This window comes from Nannospalax galili, unplaced genomic scaffold (assembly GCF_000622305.1).
Source record: "Nannospalax galili isolate Female #2095 unplaced genomic scaffold, S.galili_v1.0 scaffold643, whole genome shotgun sequence".
Lineage (NCBI taxonomy): Eukaryota > Metazoa > Chordata > Mammalia > Rodentia > Spalacidae > Nannospalax > Nannospalax galili.
The window spans coordinates 1,506,142-1,529,069 of NW_008349457.1; the positions used below are offsets into that span (position 1 = coordinate 1,506,142).

The 22,928-nt window shown below is 49.0% G+C and overlaps 2 protein-coding genes across 5 annotated transcripts in view; one reads left to right on the forward strand and one right to left on the reverse strand.

Moving 5' to 3' along the window:
* Positions 1-22,928, forward strand: part of Rassf4 (Ras association domain family member 4) — a 40,871-nt gene that overhangs the window by 13,857 nt on the left and 4,086 nt on the right. For 3 of the 4 annotated variants that reach the window (XM_008846924.3, XM_008846925.3, XM_029570327.1), the window contains exons 2-9: positions 109-202; positions 2,115-2,190; positions 13,525-13,667; positions 15,277-15,368; positions 15,977-16,134; positions 20,567-20,668; positions 20,888-20,939; positions 22,120-22,241. In XM_008846924.3, coding sequence (XP_008845146.1) covers positions 141-202; positions 2,115-2,190; positions 13,525-13,667; positions 15,277-15,368; positions 15,977-16,134; positions 20,567-20,668; positions 20,888-20,939; positions 22,120-22,241 — 807 coding nt within the window. In that variant the 5' untranslated portion in view covers positions 109-140. Of the gene's footprint in view, positions 1-108; positions 203-2,114; positions 2,191-13,524; positions 13,668-15,276; positions 15,369-15,976; positions 16,135-20,566; positions 20,669-20,887; positions 20,940-22,119; positions 22,242-22,928 lie in introns of those variants that run through there. The other variant, XM_008846926.2, reaches the window with a different exon arrangement.
* On the reverse strand, positions 7,272-9,413 carry Depp1 (DEPP1 autophagy regulator). Its single transcript, XM_008846923.3, has 2 exons — positions 9,094-9,413; positions 7,272-8,193 (listed from the first exon to the last, which is right to left on the reverse strand). Exon 2 carries the CDS (start codon positions 8,164-8,166, stop codon positions 7,552-7,554), a length of 615 nt encoding a protein of 204 aa, XP_008845145.1. The 5' UTR covers positions 8,167-8,193; positions 9,094-9,413; the 3' UTR covers positions 7,272-7,551.

The window sequence follows — 22,928 nt, forward strand, 5'->3', positions numbered from 1 at the left end:
CCCCAGGGTGACTAGTGGTCTCTGTGCCAGGGCTATGGGTGCTGCACAGCACTGACTGGGGTCTTCCCCACCCACTCATCGGCATATTTCTCATCATCTTCCTGACAGGTGACTTCTGGGTCTAAAGACAAGAGCTGAAGATGAAGGAGGACTGTCCACCCAGCTCTCATGTGCCTATCAGCGACAGCAAGTTCATTCTAAAGTAAGCTCTGCTGGGCGGGAAGGGGCTTGGGCAATGTGCTGTGGCCTGTCCCCTGTGCAGGATGCCGGGGATAGAGCTCTTTTCTGTAGATGTACCAGAGCACCCTGTGGACAGTGGTGGATGCTTCTGTTGGTGGGGGGGGGTGCCCTTTCTTTGGAGATCAAGATATTCTTCAAGGTGTGGGTTTGAGTGGGAACCAGGACAGTACCCATGAGGCTCTGCAGTGACAGTATTTAATTTGTTTAAAGACTAGAATTGTATGAAGACTGTCATTAAGACAGTTTAAAACTCTAGTTGTGGGTTTAAATGTAAGAAGTGTGCTTTGGGATAGAAAGATGGTTCAGCGGTTAAGAGCACTAACTGTTCTTGCAGAGGACCTGAGTTCAGTCCCAGTACCCTCATGGTGCCTCACAATCACTGGTGATTCCAGTTCCAGGGGATCTGACGCCCTCTTCTGGCCTCCACAGACACCAGAGGCACATACATGGTACACATACATGCATGCAGACAAACACACAAATAATATAAAAATAATGACTCTTTTAATGTGTATCTTATTGATATATTTTTAACTTTGCATATTTTTATTTACTCTGTCTCATAAAAATATTTGGGATATTTTCTTAGCCTACCACTGAAGTAAAGAAAAGCATCACCTTTATTACATTTACATTTAGTGTGTGAGTGTGCACATGTATGTGTATATGTGGCTCAGAGGACAACTTTCAGGAGTCAGTTCTCTGCTTCCACCATGTGGGTCCTGGGTATCAAACGTGCATTGTCAGCCTTGGTAGCAAGCACTTTCGTTTGCTTGTCCCACCCTAAAAAGCATTTTTTACATTTTTATGTTGTTTTCATTTTATCTTGCATTTTGAGTCCTAAGTACAAATACTTCCAGAGTTTGGGCATGATTAACTTCATGTAAGTATGTATTTCCTAATAATTCTGGGTTCAGCATTTACATGCTAATGGGGATACGGTATAAATGCAGCATTACCTCTTGTCTTGTTAATGTCACCAACTTACACATTGATTCTCACATCACACACAGGCCACACACCTGAGCCGCTCAATGGTGTCACTGTCCTCACACCGTGGTGTTTGTGTGCAGAGGGCAGACCTGCATAGGAAGGTGCTAGAACACAGAGGTCCAAAAGGGGACTGTGGCCAGGAAAGTATGGTTCTCGTAGAACACTCCAGATGACAAACATTTCACACAGTAATTTACTGGCTCTCACTGATTCCATGTTTACAGGAAAGCAATTCAAACAGTTATTCAGTAAGTATATCACACTAGTTTTACCTAGAAGGTGAAGGATCACTTGTGTGTCTCACATCCTGTGCCCCCGGCCTCTGGAGGTGCTACTTTGGTCTTCTCCATGCTGCCTGTGAGCAGGGCACTGTTGGAGAAAGTGTTCGGACAGAGCTGCCACTCTGGGCCCTGCCACCTTGATCCCAGCATTGTTCCCTTGGATGGTCATGATAAAGAAGAGGGAGGCACCCCGCTCCCCAACACCCACAGCATCTGGTAGTTCAAGCCCAGGAAATGAATCAGAGGCGGGTGCAGGGAGGCTGCCAGGGATGTTCTTCTCGTGTGATACTAAGAGCGTGCACACACCCTAGGTGTTGCCTGTGGGACGGGAGTTGCCGATGCGTTTTCTTTCTCAGCCCCTTCACCTTGATTCCCCTTCTTCCCCAGTTCGTACTAGAGACCAGATCCGGCACCTGCTGAAGGGTGAATGGGCAAGTGTCATGAGAGAGCTGTCAGGTCTCTTGATTGATTACATGGGCTGGTGAAGTATGTGCTGTTATACCCACTTCACAGATGAAGAAACTGAAGCCAGTGAAGTCAAACACCTTGTCCAGGGTCCCTCTACTTCTCAAGGGTACATGTATATCTTTGTCTTCTTAGGTCAGAACTCTTAAGCCTGCTGAAAACCTACAACTGCTACCATGAGGGCAGGAGTTTCCAGCTGAGACACCATGAGGTGAGGCTCACTACCCCGTCTGTTTCTAGGGTCATGGTTTATCCCAGCTGGGGCTGACACCTGTTGTTTCAGGGGACATGAAGCCTAGGCCTCTTCACTCCCCAGGTGTCCCAGGTTGGATAATAAGGTGCATGTTCCCTCTTGTCAAACTCGGAACTGGTTTGCATGCAGGTGGAGTAGGGCTGGAGCGTCCCTGTGAGGGTTCAGGAGGAAATCACCTGTGTGCCTCCCCTCCATCCAGGTGCAGTCTTAGAGCCTGCCTAGCCTGTTTCTCCCTCTGTACATGGTCCCACTCAGTGATGGGATGAGGGAGGCTGCTTCTGTGACCTGAGCAGTCCAGCCAGCTGTCCATATTCTCACTGTGTCCTCCTTCAAAAGTGCTGTGTTGGCCTGGTCTTGGGGGCACAAACTCATATACCAGTGAGTGACCAGGCTGGGAACCACTCAAGGGCAGCTCAAGCAGGCCCTGGGTACCCACCATCTACAACCTCCAGACTCTGTGCCGGTGCCTCAGTGGTGACTTTATGCCCTCAGCTGGAGTCCTTTTTATAGCCTAATGGTAACGCTCACAGTGCAAGGCTTTATGTTATTTGGAGGGTTCCATGGTTGGGATCGGGTTGGCCTCTGGGTGTTTTCCACCGCTCATGTCTGAAGAGGGCCAGTAGAAAATGACCGAGGCTTTGGCCAGGTGGAAGCCGTGGGCTCACTGACCCTCTCTTGTTAATTATTCACCAGCTAACAACCTTCCGTGGTACAGGGCCAGTCAGCCAGGCAACCTCAGGGAGGTACCAAGACATGCCATGAGCCAGGCCTGACCTGCTTGGGACTTCTGTCATGTAGAGCAGGAGGTCTGCAGGTTCTCGGTTCAAGTAGGGCTGGGCTGCCTGTGACGTCAGAGACAGAGCCCTCCTGCTCAGCCCTCCTGACCCCTCAGTTTGAGGCTTTGGCTGCAGTGCTGACCACAGCTCCTCTCCCTGCCTCCAACTCGATGCTGTCTTGTGCTCTTCCCTCTGCGAGGCGCTGCTGCATCAATGCTGTCCTTCCCTGCCTGCCCCCAGCCCTCCCAGCCCAACACAGCTTCTTCCTGCCCTCCCAGCCCCACACAGCTTCTTCCTGCCCTCCCAGCCCAGCACAGCTTCTTCCTGCCCTCCCAGCCCCACACAGCTTCTTCCTGCCCTCCCAGCCCAGCACAGCTTCTTCCTGCCCTCCCAGCCCCACACAGCTTCTTCCTGCCCTCCCAGCCCAGCACAGCTTCTTCCTGCCCTGGCCTGCCTCTCATCCTACTGCCATCCTTTAGGTTTCTCTGGCTCTTTTCTCAGCTGGGTGCTGAATTTCTGGGGCTGAGCCCCAAACACAGCTGTTAGCTGAGCAGCTAGCTGGTGCAGGCCTGGGCCCCTCAGGTTGAGAAGAGTCCTGGGTCCTGAGCTCCAGTGTGATGGGCAGCAGGGAGTGGGAGGGAGGCAGGGCAAAAGGGATCAGAGGGGTTTTGGTGTTTCACTGTGCTGCTAAGTGAATTATTGGTGCCCACTCTAGGATCCTGGCACAGGCACAGGTACTGGGAGGGTCTTCCAACTGAAGCTTAGGGCCTTCTGGGATGCATCTAAGACATCACTAGGGACCTGATTAGATATGTAAATCTACACACACACACACACACACACACACACAAAGCACACACAAAGCACATACACTGTACACATACATATACCACAAACATACCACACAAACACTCCACACACACCACACATAACACATACACCGCACACATACACATACCACAAATACTCCACACACATACACTGCACACATACACATACCACAAACACACTACACAGACACTGCACACATACCACATTCCCACACCACACATAACACATACACTGCACACATACACATACCACAAACACTCCACACACATACCACACACACCACACACACACACCACACACACACACACACACCACACACACACACCACACACACACCACACACACCACACACACACAACAGAAAGGCAACCCACGACAGAGCAAACTATTGCACCAAAGTCCAGCTTGGAGAACCAGTGAGTTGTTACTGTGGTTACAGACAGGAGTATTCATGAGAGGTTGTTATGGAACTTCTGGGCCACAGCTTGTGCTCCAAGCCCAGGTTCGTCCACCCTTCCTCAACAGAACAATTAAAAGAGCCAAATTAACAGTAGGAAGCAGAAAAAGGAGATTTACTCAACATGGCCACATTCGGAAAGAGAGACAAAGAGATCCAGCAAACCCCGCCAACATCTGTCTTCAGGGTCCTCAAGTGAGATTAAAATTGAAATAGAGGGCCAGGGATGTGCACCTCCAAGCAGTCCTGGTCAAGCCGTGGCCCCGCCCACCACTGACCCATCATTGTTTGTGCTTCAGGCTCATCCTGCAAGGGGGTCTGGCAAGTTGTTAGAACTGTGTCACATCTGTTTCTGGGAGACCAGTTCCCCTTCTGACCAGGGCCTTTCTTGCAGCATGAGATTCCTGGGGGAAGAGTCCCGTTTCTTCAGTCCATTGTTTGAGTTGTCTGCGTGAGAGTCAAATTGAGAGCCACAAATGGCTTTTTAAAACATCTTAATTTCTGCTAGGCCACTTACAAGGGCATGGATGACTCTAAACTCACCCTCACTTGGCTTGGGTGGCCGCTCCTCAAAGCTCTGCAGTGTGGGAAAACTCTTCTCTGCAGCTGGTTGGCCTGGTCAGTGTCCTCTCCTGGGATACAGTTTGTTTACTTCCTGAGTCTCAGGAGTTCCACCATGCCCCTCTCCCCAAAGCAATGTTTCAGTTAGGAAACTGCCATATAACACATTGGAGTGACCAAAGCATGCTGACACACTCAAGTTTGAGCACATCTGTTTAGAAGACCGCAGTGCCGTTTGCAGCATCAAGGCTTAGGCTTAGAGGCCTTCGGAAGTCTGTATTGGGCGTCACCAAATAGGTCTTGGGGACACAGGCAGTGTGTTACTCTTAAAAATATACTTTATTATTTTTATTTATATATGAGTGTATTCCCTGAATGTATGTACATGCACCCATGTTGTGTAATATCAGCAGAGGTCAGAAGAGGGCATCAGATCTGCTGGAACTGGAGTTATGGACAGTTATTAGCTGCCATATGGGTGCTGGGAATTGGATCCAGGTCCTCTGCAAGAGCAGCCAGTGCTCTCAGCCATTGAGCCATCTCTCCAGCTCCCCAGTGTGTTACTCTTGACCCCTAGGCTGAAGTGCTTACCACTTGGGTGTGTGCCCTGGAAGACACCCCATAGCATAGGCTTTCCTGGCAAAAACTTGCAGCCGGGGGTGTTACAGTTTTGGGGCACCCTCCTTCAGTGTCACTTCCACACCTAGGATAAGTATTTCCCACCCAGTGACCCTCCTCCAGATTACTAAGTGCTAGGAGGAGAAAGTCCCCCCTCGAGTAGATGACGCACCAGCCCCCTGTACTCTAAAACTTGCCTTTGGGATAATTTGGTTCCATTACAATGAAAAGCCTAACAACTTAGAGCAATCAGTGCCTTTTGAAAATGGCAGTTTTAATCAGGCTGAGCGGTGGGTGTCTCTGGAGAAAAGCAGGCTACACTGGAAATGCTGGTGTATAAACCTTTCAGTGTGAGAATAGGCCATGGGCCCCACCCAGGGTCTGTGCAGTGGCTCACTGCCCCTCTCTGGTGGCCATGAGCACACACTGCATCCACTTTAGTTCTGCCCTATAGGAGGAACTGAAAGAGCTTTTTTCTATTTCTCTCTCTCTCTCTCTCTCTCTCTCTCTCTCTCTCTCTCTCTCTCTCTCAGATGGAAGTGCTCTCTCTCTCTCCTGTCTCTATATAGCCTTGCCTATCACCTTAAATTTCCTAGCCTTTTCAACTCCAAACTGCATGATTTTGTATTTCTTTCTGTCCCATTTGCTCATTTCATTGTAGATCTGCATAATACTATTAATACATTCCGAGTCTTCCATGTGAGGTGGATCAGAGAACCTTCACTAGGTTCCATTAGCATCTTTCACAACAGAGAATATTTGAGAGGGTCCCCTGACTGTGTTTTTACAGCAGAGTGATTTCTGAGCATGTGGATACCCACTAATGTCATGCCAGTTGCCAGGAGACTCTGGCTGGCCCAGTTTTCATACCGCTTTGCAGAAGGGACTGCAAAGAGGCTGGGCCTAGCAAGCCTGCCTGTTCAGTCACCAGCCAGGTACCCCCTATGTAGGTCAGTCCCCATCATGCCTGGGGACATTGTGACTAAGGCTGCCATACAGAAGGTCAATTTGAGACTGCTGAGGAGACACAGCAGGCTTGTTCCCTCTCCAGTCCATTTGTTCACTTACCCCACCCCGCAGGCAGTGGCGAACTAGGTTGGTGGCCTTTCCCTTCACAAAGAAACTGAACAAATCGCTTGTCTGAAACATTTCCTTTTCAGTGTGTGGTTTGTATTCTGTTTCCCAGAAAATACATTTAAAAGAGAACAGCAAAGCAATTAAACCCCCAGCCTAACATGGAAGAAAATAGATCCACAGTGACTAAGCAGTGACATTCCCAACCTCAAGCAGAATGAGCAAGTGCTGCGGCCCCACTTCTGTCCTCTCCTCTCTCTTGAGCCCTTTAGTCCTGACCAGGGTCAGCTGGCTTGCCTTAGGACGTCTGGGCGCCAGCAAAGTGGGTTGGACAACTTCCTGCTTGCATCCCACAACAGGGAGTCCAAGGTAAAGGCCCCAGGTGAAGATGGTGGGAAAGGCTGAGGACAGATAGACCCCAGGCCACCAGATCAAGGGTGTGTGGTACCCTGCAGGCTGAGTGGTGAAGACTCTGTTTGAGCTGTGAGCATGGGACCTCCCTAGTACTATGGTGAGACTTGTGTATCTGCTTAGACCTCATGTTATTTTGTTGCTCCTCATGAAATAAGCATCTAAAGGTGAGGAAGAGTCCAGGCCTTCGCCTGGCAGCTTCGGAGGAGCTAAGACACCTCCCTCAGCCCCTTGCACTTGGTTCTACCTGTGACTATGACAACCACCCAGAGTACAGCGTGCATTTTTTTTTTTTTTTCATTAGAACAGCCAGGAAGGAAGTTCCTCCAGTTACTGCCATTTTCATCACAAGAAAATCAAGAAGTAGAGACACCAAGTCACTTGATCAGGTCAACAAAAGAGCCAGTCACAAACATGACATGTCAGGTTTCAAACCAGCCTGTCATCACTCACAGGAGGACTGTCACTAGGAATTACCAAAGCCAGCAGCCCCTGAAGACAAGCACTGCCCTCCCAGAGACCTGCCAGGAGAGGGAGGCTGGAGAGACCATGGACCCATCATGCTCTTTATAAACCTTTATTAGTGGAGGGTTAGAGTTCATGGATCACTGGGAGGTGCAAGTAGAGACTTCTGAGGATGCTGCAGGGGCGGGAGCTGTGGGCAGAAGCTGAGGCCGGGCAGAGCTTCCTAGAAGTCCAACTTTTCAGGTTGGAGGTCTGGTGCCTGTTCTGAGACTGTCCTGCCAGAAAGCGCTCAGGCATCCCGGCCTCACAGAGCCTCTTCCTGTTCTTGTCCATCTGTTTATGCATACTCCAGTAGCCATCCGAGGGGCAGGTTCCATTGTCTCTTCTGTTTGCCTGCTGTTCCCGGGACTCCCCAAAGAGCCAGTCCAGAGGGTCGTGAGTACCAGCAGAGGGCAGTGTGGGCTGCCAACCACCGGAGCAGGGCTTGCTGTCTCCTGGAGACTTAGCCTGTGGTCTCTTTTCAGTGATCCGTGCTGGACGGTGAGGTCTGTTGGATTGGCTTCTGACTGTGGCTTTGTCCAGCACAGGGGTGGGCTGTGCCAGCTGACAGATAGACTTCACGTAGTCATCCAGGCTGGGAGAGTTTGGGGACTCCTGCCCAGGACCCCCAGGCGATGTCTCCTCTGAGGTTTCCCGAATTGTGGGCATGTGGGCCACAGACAGCAGAAGCCGAGATCTCATTGCTGAAGGTAAAGCAAAGGCAACACCCTGTGGACCAAGAGAAGAGAGGTGGTGAGGACCTACCATGCCATGCTGACACACTTCTGTGCCCCCGCCCCCCATCACTAAGTGGCTGCATAGGACTCGGGTGCATGGAGGGCAGTGTGAAATCTGCAGATTGATCTGAGACCAGGATGTAGATTCCTGGGCTCTTCCTTCCCCCTAGCATCAAAATCTACATACTTAAGACTTCATCGTTAGTGTAACTTAAGAATGTGCACATAACACACAGCAATGGTGACAGGTGGACAAGTCCTATGTATGCTCAAGGCAGACAAATCCCAGCATAGACATGAGGAAGTGGGTAAGAAACTCCAACCCTGTCTGAAGAACTGTTGGCAATTGATGGCTGCTGGGAGGGAGCCAGTCAGTCTCTTTCAAGGATGAGACTCTTGGTAAGTTAACCAGGTTCCAGTGGATAGATCCACAAAGAAGGGAATTTGAGGACACAAACTTGACTCTATAGGCATACATATTAGAATACATGAAACTGATCGGGTAGTAAGCGGGTTGCAGACAGGGGAAGGGAGCTAAATACAATCAAATATATTGTATAGAATACAATCAAAATATATTGTATACAATTCTCAAAAATTCAATTAAAAAAAAGGAAAAATGTGCACAGAAAAAGAACCCAACTGCACTAATGTGGGGTCAGAGGAAACCCAGGTTTTGAACCAGGATCTGCTACTAAATGACCTGGAGTCCTTTGGCAGTGTCACCTCTCCAAGCCTCTACTTATGAAAACCCCTTTACCATAGTCATTAGTGACACCACCTGATCTACCCAGCAGTAAGGCTGTAAACCCTCAGGCTCAGAAATTCCCCTAAAACAAAGCAGCTCCCATGATTTGTCTCAAATCAGAAGGCAATTAATTGCTCATCTTACCTCTAGCTGAGGGGCGAGGTATCAGGGAGTCTGGGCCAGCAAGGTCTATCTAAGGAAGCACCCTGGAAGCTTGGGGAGATGAAGCGGGCATTCACAGCCAAGCGTCCAGTGCTTGGTCACTGGGAAGAGGATGATCAGGACGATGCACTGTGGTTCCAGGACCTTAGCAAGGGCTTCATCCTCTGTGCTGTCTGGTGAGCTTAGAAGCCTGTCACTGCTTTTATACCATTCCTTCAGTCACTGGTTACTGTCAGGAAAGCCCAAAATAGCAGTGCTTAGAAAGGTTCTCTGAGGAAAACAGCTTGGAGGGCGGGGCTTGGCCCAGCTGCCAGCCTGGAGCTTGTGTTTTTGCCTGTGGGAGGCTGGAGGATGTTTACATTGCAGAGCAGGGCACAGGGCAACCTTCTCTCCTGGACTTGCAGTATCACTACTGATAGAGCCCCAAGAACATTAGGGGATGCTGTTGAGAGTCAGGGGGTGACGCAGGGCAATGTCTTTTCAAAGCAGTGCAAGAGGCCCTGTGAGGACAGTGTGCTGGGCATACTCAGGGGCTGTAAAGCCTGGTCCAGGTGGGAGGGCTCAGAAGACCTGAACGTGGACACCCAGAACAATGACAGGGCACTTCAGGATTTGAACAACGGTGCTGCAGTGTGGCTTCTGCCTGGCTGCCTTCTTGGGCTACTGAGAGGCCAGGGAGCACCTGGGCAGGAAGGCCAGGTGGGACCCAACTGAAGACAAGGTGACAGCCTTGGGAAAGCTGAGAACAGAGCTAGCAGTGCCCTTCTCGGGCCTCAGATCTTCTAGCCCAGCCTCTGCCCACCTGTAACACACCTGTCTTCTGTCCTCAGGTGGGGGAAGAAGAATCACATAGGGGAGCACTGTCCAGGCATGATATGTGAGGACTGGACAGACCCTGGACTCTTGCAGTCGGGAGAGGGGCTGCCGGTTCCATGTTGTTTCATTCTCGATGTGACATTAATGCCACATGGGCAGAGGCGTGGGGTACTGGAGACACTGAGCGCCACTGCAGTGGGTGGTGGTCCCCACCTTGCCAGCCCGTAAACCTGAGCTTCCATAGAACGGTTGTCTCTTTTTCTGGATCTTTGAATGTATTAGCAATTGGCTAATTAGTTGAGAAACTGAAGAGAAAAAGTTGATGCTGAAGGCCAGCCTTATGGGTGAGGTTCAGTTGGCGGTACCACAGGGTCAGCAGACTGACCGGTTCTGGCCCTGCTTTTGCCTGTGAGCACTTCCCCACCTGTGTCCTCAGGCTTGGCAGCTATGCTCTGGTCACAGCTTTCTTTTGATCTGATGAATGTGATCAGAGACTACTGCAGACTGACAGGGCTCCCTCCCAAGTGTGTCCGCGCCTGAGTCCAGCTTCAGTCCCTTGATCAACTGTGGCACCTCCTTCCTTCCACTCTCCTACTCCATAGGGTTCCTCCTGCCACCCCTTCACTGCAAGGTCCCCAAACCTTCCTCCTGTGGGATCTTGGGAAGCCTAGCCCTTGAATGTCCAACCTCACCACCCTGCCCCAACTGTGCTCTTTGCCTCACTCCGGAGTGGGACACCTGACCCTCCTCCAGGCCATCCCTCACACAAGTGTTGGTTAATTTCACTCTCTCCTCCGGAAATCTCCAGGATCTCTTCTGGGTTCTCAGGTAGCAGAGAGCACCTGCCTACCAGCCTGGCTTCCTGTGACTTGTTTTCTGGCCATCTTCTGCTGTTTTTCTCCTGCCTTGGCCCAGGCCAGTCCTGCTGTTAGGAGCACCTGCTACCCCATCCTTTTCACCACCCCACCTTTAACTATCTTTTGGGGCTCAGTACACTTTCTCCAGGTCGCCCCTCAGCTCTCCTACATCCAGAAGCGAACCACTGGTGTTCAGGCTGTGGCTGCTTCATCACTCTCTGCCTGGAGCCTGGTGTGGGGCTAGAAGGAAGTGGATCTCCACGTAGCTGAAATGTTCCGGGTAGGACAGAGGCTAGAGACAGAGGCACTCCAGGCCACGTGTTTTCGTTGGGGTCTCTGCTGCTGTGATAAAACACTGACCAAGGGTGACTAGGGGAGCAAAGCATTTATTTGGCTTACACCTTCCAGGTCATAATCTGTAACTGAGGGAAGTCAAGGCAGGAACCTGGAGCAGAAACTGAAGCAGAGACCATTGAAGATGCTGCTTATCGGCCTGCTTTCTCTGGCTTGCTTGGCTGCCTTCCTTATATAGCTCAGGCCCACCTGCCCAAGGATGGCACTGCCCAGAATAGGTTGGGCCCTCCAACGTTGGTTAGCAATCAGGAAAATGTGCTGCAGACATGCCCTCTCTTTCCAAATATGTCTAGGTTTGTGTCGAGTTGACAAAAGCTAACCATGAAAACTATAACTGTTCCTGTGGCTGAGAGGTGGCTCAACAGTTAAGAGCACTGACTGCTCTTGCAGAGGACCCGAGTTCTAATCCTAGCACCCATAGGGCAGCTAACAACTGTCCATAGCTCCAGTTCCAGGGGATCTGATGCCCTCTTCTGTCATCCGCAGGCATTGCATGACATGGGTGCATTTACATAGATGTAGACAATATAGTCATACACCTAAAATAAAAATAATAAATGAAATACTAAAAAAATAAATGATAACATTTCCTTCCCCAAGTTGGTTTCGGTCAGTGTTTTGAAAGAAGCAAACAGGAACAGAAAGGCAAATGGAAGCCAAGACAGAACTGAATTGAATGCAACCTTGGCTTGAATGAGAACTTTAGTCTATAGATCAGTGTCAGCCTTTCCTTTATGAGTGCCGAGGCAAGCCTCCCAGCCGAGCCTGCATTTGATCAGTGAGGATCAAAGTTAACCCTAGTATTTTCTTGTTGGCCTGAATTTTAAAAAAGAAAACAAATGCTGCAAGGCCGTATTAGAAAGCTTGTGTATTTCTGCTAACCTTAGATTGTTTTCTCTGGATGAGAGAGTCTTTGAAACTAGAGACCATTACTAAGTCACCGTGAGAGCCACACTGTGAGTACTGCTGAGCTGTGAAGAATTGTCTGTGGCACTGCTGTGCTCACAAGACTTTCCATAGAATCGACAATAAATCAAACTCCTAGAAGCGAAGAGAAGAATGATGGTTATCAGCGTTGGTGGGGAAGGGAGGGAAGTGGGGATTGTTGTTTGTAAGGCTGCAGTTCTGCAAGCTGAACAAGTCTTAGGGCTACACAATGCCCACAGTGAACAATTCTGCATTGAAGATTTAAACATCAGAGTGTGTGTCTTCAGAGGACGCCGCCCCCCCGCCCCGCCTTGGTGGCCCAATCATATCCTTCACCACTGTGCCTTAGAATCACCCTTAGATGCATCCATTGAGGCAGAGGAGAAAGCTGGTCTTAGTGCTCAGGGTCCCTGGACTGGGAAGGCTGTTGGGACCCTTAATTAGAACCTCCATCTTTACCCTCATCCTTTGTGTTCACAAGAATCTCTTCAGAGGTCAAGACGTTAGTCATCATGAATCATAGTTAGCAGGTCACCCCTGCTGGTTGATCTCACAGTTCAATATGGGGAGCCATGTTGCAGTTACAGTTTACCCCTGGTTTAAATGGTGACTATATACAGAACATCACTGAACAGATACCATGAAGAGAGGAAGACTGTGGGTCATATGTTAAAGTTCTCACCACAAAACTATGAAGTAAATAAATGAAGCATTGGGTGAGAGAGCAAGGAGGAAGTGACGCTGAAGCCTCCAGGGAGGTGGGGCCTGAGATTTCTGGCAGGTACTCTGACAGTGCACCTTCACATGGAGCGACTGTGTGTGTGTGCCGGGAATCTGGAGTGGTCCCATGGAGACAGAGGCCTGAGATAGGTCAGAGACAAAGAACCAAGGACACGAGAGGTTTAAACCAGAGGCAAGTGAGGTGCCTGTGGAGTAGAATACTATGGATTAGGGTGGGTAGCAGTTGTTTTATCTGCAGACCTAGGGAAATCAAGGCAGGTTGGGGACTCACCATGAAAGCTATTGCAGGAATACGGTGGAACATGGGGCTGGAAATCCCAGTATTGCTAAGCAAAGCAGCACCCGCCATCAGGAAAAAAAAAAATTGTGTATTTCTGGGCATGGACTTCCCCGGCTGCGCTTCCTCCCTGCGGTGTGGACGTGCTTGCTGGACAGTTGCTGTGTCCTGGGGGACACCTGACTCAGCAGCACCATGCAGACTCCAGCCCTGCCCTGGCCCAGGCCTGGGTTACTCAGTGGAAGGAACTCCTTGAGCTTCCTCCCACAGGATCCTGGCTTCATGTCCTGAAGCATGTATATACCGTGTGCTCTTCCCTGGGGGATAAGTGTGTCTGAGGGCTTGCCCAAGGGTCCTGTGCCTGAGGGGACACAGAGAGGATGGGCAACAGCCCTTTGGATGAGTGCTCTTCAAGGAGGCTGACCTATGTGGGTCCCACAGGAAGAAGGGGCTCTGATCATTGAGGGACTTCTCAACATCGCCTGGGGACTCAGACGGCCCATCCGGCTCCAGATGCAGGATGATCGGGAGCGAGTACATTTGTCCTCTGCTTCGTGGATGCCTGAAAAGCCCAACTGTCCCCCGTGAGTGCCTGGAAGGTGGGGCAGAGTCAGGGGTCTCTGTGATACCTGTCAACCTGAGCTCCACTCCGGTTTCTATGTGGGCTATCTTCAGCCTTGGGGTGGAGGACTCACTGCTGTATAAAGCTAGGGTGTGGAGCACAGGTCCACCACCCTCTTAGGCCCAGAGCTACCCCAGTGTTTTCTGACATTGCCCATCCCAGCATGCATACTTACCAAGAGTGGCCTCCATAGTGACAGTCATATGGCCTCCCTTCCTCCCTCCTGGAAAACAGCCATGCTCTCATCACCTTTCTTTTTAGTGCTGGGAACTGAACACAGGGCCAAGTGCTACACCACCTGGCTATGTCCTTAGCCCACTGGCACCACAGACATTTCTCTTCCTCTTACTACTACTTTTTTTTTAAGTGGCAGATTCTATTTTTTTAAACATCAAAATTTAAGATCAGATTTCTTTGACCATCAGGAGAGAGGCAGTCTGAGCTTTGCTGGCTTCTGCATGTAATGACTCCTCAGAGGCAATTGACCAGAACTTTGTTCCTTTCAGGTGTGCAGGTAAGCTGGATGTGGTAGCATGTACCTGAAATTGTAGTGCTCAGAACACTGAGGCAGGAGGACTGTGAGTTTGAACCCAAGCTGGGCTATGTACTTAGACACTATCTTAAAAAAATAAAGCATGCAGGGGCTGGAGAGATAACTCACTGGCCACGAGTGCTTACTAGGTTCTTGCAGAGGACCCAGGTTCAGTTCCCAGGGCACATATGGTGACTCACAGTTACCTGGCAGCTCCAATTCCAGGGGATCCAATGCCCTCTCTGGCCTCTGAGAGTTCCTGCATGTACTTGGTGCATATAAACTTATGCAGGAAAATACACATATACATAAAGTAAATAAATCTTAAACAATAATACGTGCAGATGAAACGGGTACTCTGGTAGCATGGAGCACATCGACACACCAGATCTCACCCCCAGGTATCCCTGGTCACTCCTTCAAAAGTTTGAGTCACATACACAGAGCATAGAGACTCCTTGGAAAGGCTGCAAGCATAACTCGTTCTCCCTCCTCAAGGAAAAGCAGCCTCTCCCCGACTGACTCCCAGAAGCATCCCCTGTGTTTCCCAGGGAGCTCCTGCCTGATTCTCCCCAGCTTCTTCACACTGCATGCTCCCTACCTCCCTTCACACCCGTTCCTTCTCTAGCCCAGTACTGTCTTCCTTGTCTGGGGTTTGGTGTTACAAGACACCTGGGGGTTTGATCCCCAAGGCTAACTTACCTGACACCCCGTAAGACCCTCAACAGACCCAGCAAGCCCACTTGGCATGTATCTGCACAGGCACTAACCTGGCCGAGCCTGGTACCCAGGAACACATGGGCACTGGCTTTGTGCATGGTCTGTGATGCGGCCCAGAACATCCACTCATCCTACAGGGCCAGACTCCTCCTTCCAACCAATGCTGTGGAGGGTGCTTTCTTTTCTTGTTAAAATTCACTCTCCACAGCCTGTGCCGTTTCTCACTTCCGTCCTGCCCCAAGAAGCAGTGTTTCTTCTCTTTAGCAGTGTTACCTTTCTCTGCCATCAGCTACTTCATCAAGTGCTTCTCTGTTTTCAGGAAAGAAGCCCCACCTCAGGACCGCAGGGGAACTCCTGAGGAACCCAGTGCACAGCCTGTGCACAAGGCCGAGGGGTCCAAAGATAGCTCAGGTAAGTAAAGGCCACAAGAAACCCAACCCTGTCTTGAGGGCAGCACCTCCCAAACACAGCCTCTGAAGAACAGCGTCAGTGACTAGAGCATCTGTTTATCTTAAGAGAGACACTTACTAAACACCTACACAGCGGGAGGCAGTTTCCACATAGTCTTCGTTACCTTTATGGAAAAGGAAGCAGACACTTGCACAAACATCACCCTGTACCCTTGCCCTGAGTCCCCTGCACTGGGCTGTGATACAAAAAGGAAGAGGCTCCACAGAGCATGTAGCACCCTTCTGTCCCTCACACACTGCTCCAAGATCAGTGACCACTCACCTGTCCTCTTCACATCCTTCCCTTAGCACTCAGGAAGGACCTATCCCACAGTGGGTGCTCAGAGGATAGGACTGGAATGACCGAATACCTCAATGACTGCCATGAGACATACTGTGGCACTGACACAAGCTCTGTCCCAGCCTCTAATACGGAAGTTGCACTAACAGGATCATGTGCTACAGTTCTGTGTGAGAGGGAACCACACAGACCCAGCAGACAGAGCCGCTGCTAGAGCAAGGACACTTGCCGTCATCGCCCTCCACCTCAGGCATCGTTTGTTTCTGTAGGAACCCTGGTGGAGGAGGAGGAAGTCCCACAGCTTTTACGGACCCAGAGTGATGCCAGCTGTATGATCCAGCGGAGGCCCAAGTCCCGGGGGCCCAGCGACGCCCAGAGGATCCGACGGCACCGGTTCTCCATCAATGGGCACTTTTATAACCACAAGGTGATGTCCCAGTCTACCCTCTCCTAAAACTGAGAGCACAAGAGTTGGGTCCCAGCACAGACTAGCAGACCACGTGACACTCAGCATTAATCCTGTTTATCCAACAGCCTTCAGTGTAACTGTTGTCACCCCTGTGCTGAAAGATTCTGAGGAGTATCTTTCCCAAAGCCACAGCAACATGACCTTTCCCTTCAGAGCCAGTGCTTTCCCACACAGTCACTATCCAACCATGCCCTAAATTGTGTGGATTTGGGGCAAGTAAGCTATAAGCAAACAATAATGGAAAATTTATCTTCAATGAGCCTATTTCTTTGAGATTTCCACCTGAGTTCAATAGATCATTCTGTGGGAACATCATGTATCCAGCTGTTCTTCTCACTGGGTAAATGAAACTTGATAACGAGGTGTGCCCAGAGGCATGTGTGTCTCTTCCCAGAGAACCCGGGGAACTCTGGGTTCCCAGCACATGGCCCTTTGTTAAAGTACGCATTCTACTAACCTTAGAGAAAGCTCACCTTCCCCCTAATTGCATCACTCCTTAAACAGAAGGAACTGTAAGGAAGAAGTTGATTGTTACTATAAATGGAGTGAGTGGCCTTCTGGGTGAGGCCCTGTTTGGAATGACCTGTGACAGACTATTTCCTGCCATGGTGGGGACTGAAGGGGAGGTTTCCAGTTGGAATAGCTAGCCTTCTTAATAGAGGATGACTCATAGGAAGGAAGGACAAATGGAAGTCTGGGGGACAGAGATGACGGAGCAGGTAGCCCAAACCAGGCTTTCCAGGGGCCAATGAAGCCACTTTTGGGGTACCTAGAATTCAGGAGAAATATTTCAGCTTAGCAAACTGAAGAGTCCCTGCCTTAACCCCACCGCCTTCTTTCCCTCATTAGGCGTGCAATAAGTGTTAATAAGTGACACAGGGTTTCTTTTGCTAAACCAGAGAAATTCAGTACTATTAGGAAACTGAATCTCTTAAGAGAGCAAAGGAGGAGCCCATGTTGAATTTACATGGAGCTTAGGAACTGTGCAGACTAGCCAGAGGACCCAGAATGGGACTTGTCGCTCTTTAAATATTGTTCCAAAAGGATTTAGTCTGCAAAGCGTCAAACGGTAGTAGTTAGTATATGTATAAATATTTGTATGATATGCTATTTTAAGAAACAAAAAATATGGAGAAGTTTAGGCTCTTTCTAGTGGAGAGAGAGAGAGAGAGAGAGAGAGAGAGAGAGAGAGAGAGAGAGAGAGAGAGAATCTTTAAATCAAATACTGAAATGGTTTAGCTCTGGTACATTGACTTCTCTAGCGTTTCATTCACCTGTAAGAGGTGTCTAACATATTACACTTTACCTTATTCATTTCAGATATCATAGGAATGATGTTCAGGCATTCTAGATAAACAGAGAGGGCTGTTGTCTGTCATGATGGCCTTCATTTCCATGTGAACCACCTTCTACTCAGCCTGTTACCCAAAGAACATATTTACCTAGGGAAAGTGGATATATCCTTCCAGGAAGAGTTTTTTTAGGCACTTGAACAATTTGTTCACATCTCCTAGGGGAGAAGAGAGTCCCCAAGAAAAAACACTACACAAAAGTCCTGAAAACCCATTTCTTGAGAGATGAGTCACAAGGATCACGAGTTTACAGACAGCATGGAGAGGCTTCGACTAAAATGAAACAGAAAGCCATCTGTTTTTGCGTCCTTGACCTCTACACACAGTTAATGTTCTTAGAAATTAGGGTACATATTCTTAAAGTCACAGAAAATAATACAGAATAATTCCCCATGTTGGCTTCCTGCGCAGCTCCAGGTTTTCCTTCCGATGACTGTGCTCATCCTTTACTCAATCATTTTCTCAAACTGTTATGTTTTCTCAGACTGAGTGATGATTTTATTCATAGACCCAGTGAAACACTAGCTGTTCCCACCACTTTGTCCTGGCCACTGGGATCAAATGTGGTCTGCTGACATAAGAAAGTAGTTTCCTACTTGGAATTGATTGGTTTCATGTTGAGGACTGGCTTTGTACAGAATGAACACTAAGACCTGTTGACAAGACTTCATCTCCTTGAAGTAGCTGAATGGCTGCTTTCCATATTTCTTCGAAACTGAAGTTCTATTTCCCGCATAATGTATAACACGGAGTCCTTCTGGGTCTCAGCTGGAATTAGCAGGCCTGCTGCAGAGGACTCAGTTTTGCTGGGAGGTGCCAGCACCAGCGGGGGTAGCACATGTGGTCTTAAGCATTGCAGAATGCTTCATCATGGTACAGTCCTTTCCAGATGGGTGACTGTTGCTAAAATTCCTTCTGGGAGGCACGCACAGCATCTGGCTCCCTCCTCCCACTGTTCTTTTGACAAAACAAGGTATAATTTCTCCAAACTACAGGAATTTATTGGATTTATACAGATCAATGGGTGAGGGGTTTACTTACAGAAGTGTGGGCATGGTAGGCTCCCCTTTCTATTGGGGCAGGGACTCTGTAACCTCCTGGTAATTGCCCAAGATGGCAAAGGTCACCCCCTCTCTTTGGCTTCCCCTCCTCCTATCCTTAGTCCCTCCCCCATGTACCACTCAGGCCAGCTGGTTGGATGGAAGGCATGCTGACTCTCTCTGTACCTCCTCTCCTATGGAAAGTTTCTTTATGGTGATCACAGCAAGTGGGTCAGAAGAGAAGAAGGCATCCATCCACTGCTTGCCAGTCTTATCTTGCCAGGAGGAAGAGAAGTCCATACAACAGGCCTTGAGCAGACATTTAGCCTCCCTAACTTTAGGTTTCTTTTCTCCCTAACTTTATGTTTCTCTTCAGAAAAGAAGAGAATCTTAGGTACTTCAGAGAGCTATTGTGAGAATTAAAGAATATATATAAAACACTTCGCAACTTTAACACAGGCAATGTTTTTGGAGGACTTAACAAGCCTCACACAATTTCCTTGGTAATTTTGACTTACAGTGAGGCTGTATCCTGATATTAACCCATCATAAGTTGAAACTGTAAGGCAAAATGGATCCACTACACCTAACCTACTGGTCATCACACATCATGGCTCATCAGCACAATACTGTATAAGTGTTGCTTGTACCCCCAAATGATCATGTTGCTAATTGGGAACCGTAGATATTGCTGTTGCCCAGCATCGGGAAAGCATTATACTGCATATTGCTACCCTAGAGGGAAAATCCAAATTTAAAGTTTGAAATATAGTTTCTCCACTTTTTGCACCATGATAAAGTTGAAAAATCATGAGCCACACCATCATAAATTGGGGACCATCTGTATGAGGTGTTATACAAAAAGGCAAGATATTTGCAACAATATAGCATGCCCCCCATATACAATTTTTTTTTCTGGAGAAATCAGGCATGCTGGTTTAATTCTGTAATACTATTTTGAGGTCAGCTTAGGTATGTCGTGGATTTAAGGCCACATAGTGAAACCTTGTCTAAAAATAAAGATGAACAGCAAGGCGACAAGGGCTGAGGTTGTATCTTCAGAGTGGTGGGGTACTTACAGGTGCTGAGCATGTGCAAGGCCCAGGGTTCAATCTCCAGGACCACAATAAAAGTAAAAATTGTTTGCTCAGCATGGTGTTGCCCACCTGTAACCCTGGCACCTGGGAGAGTAAGGCCAGAAAGTCTTGAGTTCTACCCCAGCCTGGCCTACATGTATGCATGCATGTTTAAATAAATAAAAGTAAAGATTGTGAATTTATCCATGTAGTTGGAGCACAGGGTACTTGGTTGAGGGTATCCTGGCATCCTATGTGCCTAACAGTGAGAGAAGTTGCTCACATATCATTCAGGCCATTTCATAGGTGGTTCTGACATTGTATTATACAGATTATAGGCCTGACATTCTTCTCCAAAAGCTTCTGATTCATCAGGTCTAGTTTCGGGTGGGAGATGTAGGAAGACAAAGGTGGGGCTTATGAAGCTGGGCCAGACCATACTTTGAGATTCAGGGTGTCATAAAAAGTGTGGAGAATGGACTGTAAGGTTGAAAGGAAGGAGCTTGTTGGGAAGCTCTACAGAGTGTGTGAGGGCCTCTGCTGGGCACCATTTGGAGGTGTGGAAGAGGGGACAGATTTGGAAGCTTTCGGTCTAAAGTTGACAGTCATGCGTTGATGAAATCAGTTGAAAGAGCGAAGGAGAGCCCCACTCCCCAGTGAATCACTTCCAGGTCCCTGGTTTCTAAGATCCAGAGTTGCCACTGATGGGCATGTACAATGCTAGGCATCTTCCTTAGAGTGCTCTCAGGACACAGACTATAGTAGCCCCCTGACTGCTCCTAAGAACAAACCAATTGGTCATGGGTTTACATGAACTGGTAGGGTCACGTGTTGCCAGAGGTGTCCTCCTGCGGCTTGGCTCTATTCAACACTGTAATGTTAACCAGTGTCTCACCATGAACTGTCCTCCTGCTCTGCACAGACCTCTGTGTTTACTCCTGCCTATGGGTCCGTGACCAACGTTCGAGTGAACAGCACCATGACCACCCAGCAGGTACTCACCCTGCTGCTCAACAAGTTCCGGGTAAGTCTGACCGCAGGGAATGCTGGTACTTCACTGATGAGTGGGGAGGAGGACTGAAATGGCTGGGCTTGGTTGCCCTGGCTACTGGGAAGAAGTCCAGCAAAGTTTCCTCTTCTGAATGGCTGTCCCTAGGGTTTCAGGCAGGGCGGTGTTCAGGGTTGGTCTATTCCCTTTCATCTCAAAATGCCATGGTCTGATTTCTTGCACCTTCCTCTGCAGGTTGAGGATGGTCCCAGTGAATTTGCACTCTACATTGTCCACGAGTCTGGGGGTAAGTGCTAGCTAGCTCTGGGTGTCTGCATGGCAAGCTTGCTATTGTGCGCTTTTCTGAGGGTCCTAGCTGTAAGTGCCTGCTGGCCGCCCCCCTTCATTAAGATACACTGTGCCTCTGCTGCTCACTTTCCCCACCCAAACTTGCTTTCACCCTGAGAATTCCACTAGAACAGTGTAGGACATATCCTTTCCAGCCTCTTCACATGAAATAACTATTCTCTAGTTCAGTATGACTCAGGAAGGCAGAACCTGTGCCAGTGGCTGTATCCTGGAATTCCTGCTGCAGGGCCCATGTGTCTCTCTGGCTACTCTGCGCCTCTTCTCCCTGAGCTAAGCCTTGAGTGACACTATAGGATGGGAAAAATCTTTTCCTTCTATTTAAGTTCACTGGCTAGGCCTGTAAAGCAGATTAACCAAAGGCAGGTTTGCAGGATAAAAATAGATTTGTTAATGGGTCATCACACATGGCCATGAACGTGCCCAGAGATGAATCACTCCAGAGCTGTGCCTAGAACCTTTGCTATAGCAAGAAGAGCAGCTTTCTGCTAGTTTGTTTTTGTTTTTGTTTTGTTTTGATTTGAGACAGGGTCTCACTATGTAGCCCTGGCTGGCCTGGAACTCACTATGACTGATGTGCCTGCCTCTGCCTCCTGAGTGCTGGGACTTAGAGGTGTGTGCCACCAAGCCCTGCATGAAAGTCAGCTTTTAGAGACGTGCAAGATAAAACCAAAGAGCTTTGAACCAGACTGGTAACTAGGAGGACGGTCAGTGTGCCCAGAGCTAACGGAAGATGAAGACACATTTGCATAGCATTCACTGTGTTGATTCCTCTGCTGCTGTCTCTGGGCTAGCAAGGGTCTAGAGTCGTGTCTAGTGTTTGACTTCTGTCTTTGGTAGAAAGAGGATGAGAGCCCTCAACAAGCTTATGTTAGGCAAGGAACAGCAGTGTTTTTCTGTTTCTTCTCAACTTGCCTTGGCTGGACATAAGCCAGAGTCAAGGTAGCCTGTACTATTTCCCTTCAATGGGATCGCATGTCTCTCAAGATACAGATCCAGCAAGGCCTAAGAAAGATTCCCCGGGCTCCATGAACCCCTGCTTTCATCATACTCCTGTCCCAGATAACAAAGAGGGGTGATCCTAGCATCCCAGGAATTTTGTAAATTGCCTTTTATTTCAGAGCAAACAAAATTAAAAGATTGTGAGTATCCACTGATAGCCAGAATCTTGCACGGGCCTTGCGAGAAAATCGTCAAGATCTTCCTGATGGAAGCCGACTTGAGCGAAGAAGTACCCTACGATGTGAGTCAGTGGTGCTGAGGCTGGAAACCTGTTCCACAGGGAGGGGCTGGGAGGCAAGGCAGGGTCCCTTGAGGACTCTAAAGGGAATCTTGGCCAGAGTCCTCTCAGGCATTGTGTCCTGAGTGTCCATAGCTGACTCCTGTCAGTTAAGGGGAAAAAAGAACTGGGGTCCTAGGAACCCCCAGCCCTGTTCTTTTCTTCATAAGCAAGTAAAACAATTTCCTTCGTTGGAGCATATTTTTTGTCATTATGTTAAAGATCCATGGAAGGGCTCCTTAACTAGGGCCAACTCAGGCCTTTGCGAGGATGGTGCCCAAACAGTTAGCATGTGTCCAGACCCTACACAAAAATGCCTTGCAGGGTCTGTATCCCCAAGAAGACCTGGAGTCTGTCTCCCTCAGCTCTTCCCATGATTGGTACAGCTTTAGCCCATTGTTAGTCACAATGGTGTTCCCATTCCCCAGCCCCACGCCCAGCACATTCAGTGTGAAGCACCGTAGGGCTGAATGCCTTTCCTAATATTCAGCTCCATATTTCCTCCCATGGACAATAGTTGCCTTTGAGATAAGAACAGTTTCCCATTTTCCCATCACACAGAGCAGGGAAATGTTGGGACCACGGTGGGAAGGAAGACAACTCCTGTGGACGTAGGACTTTGGTTTGACCACCCTGGAAGCCCTGAAGGAA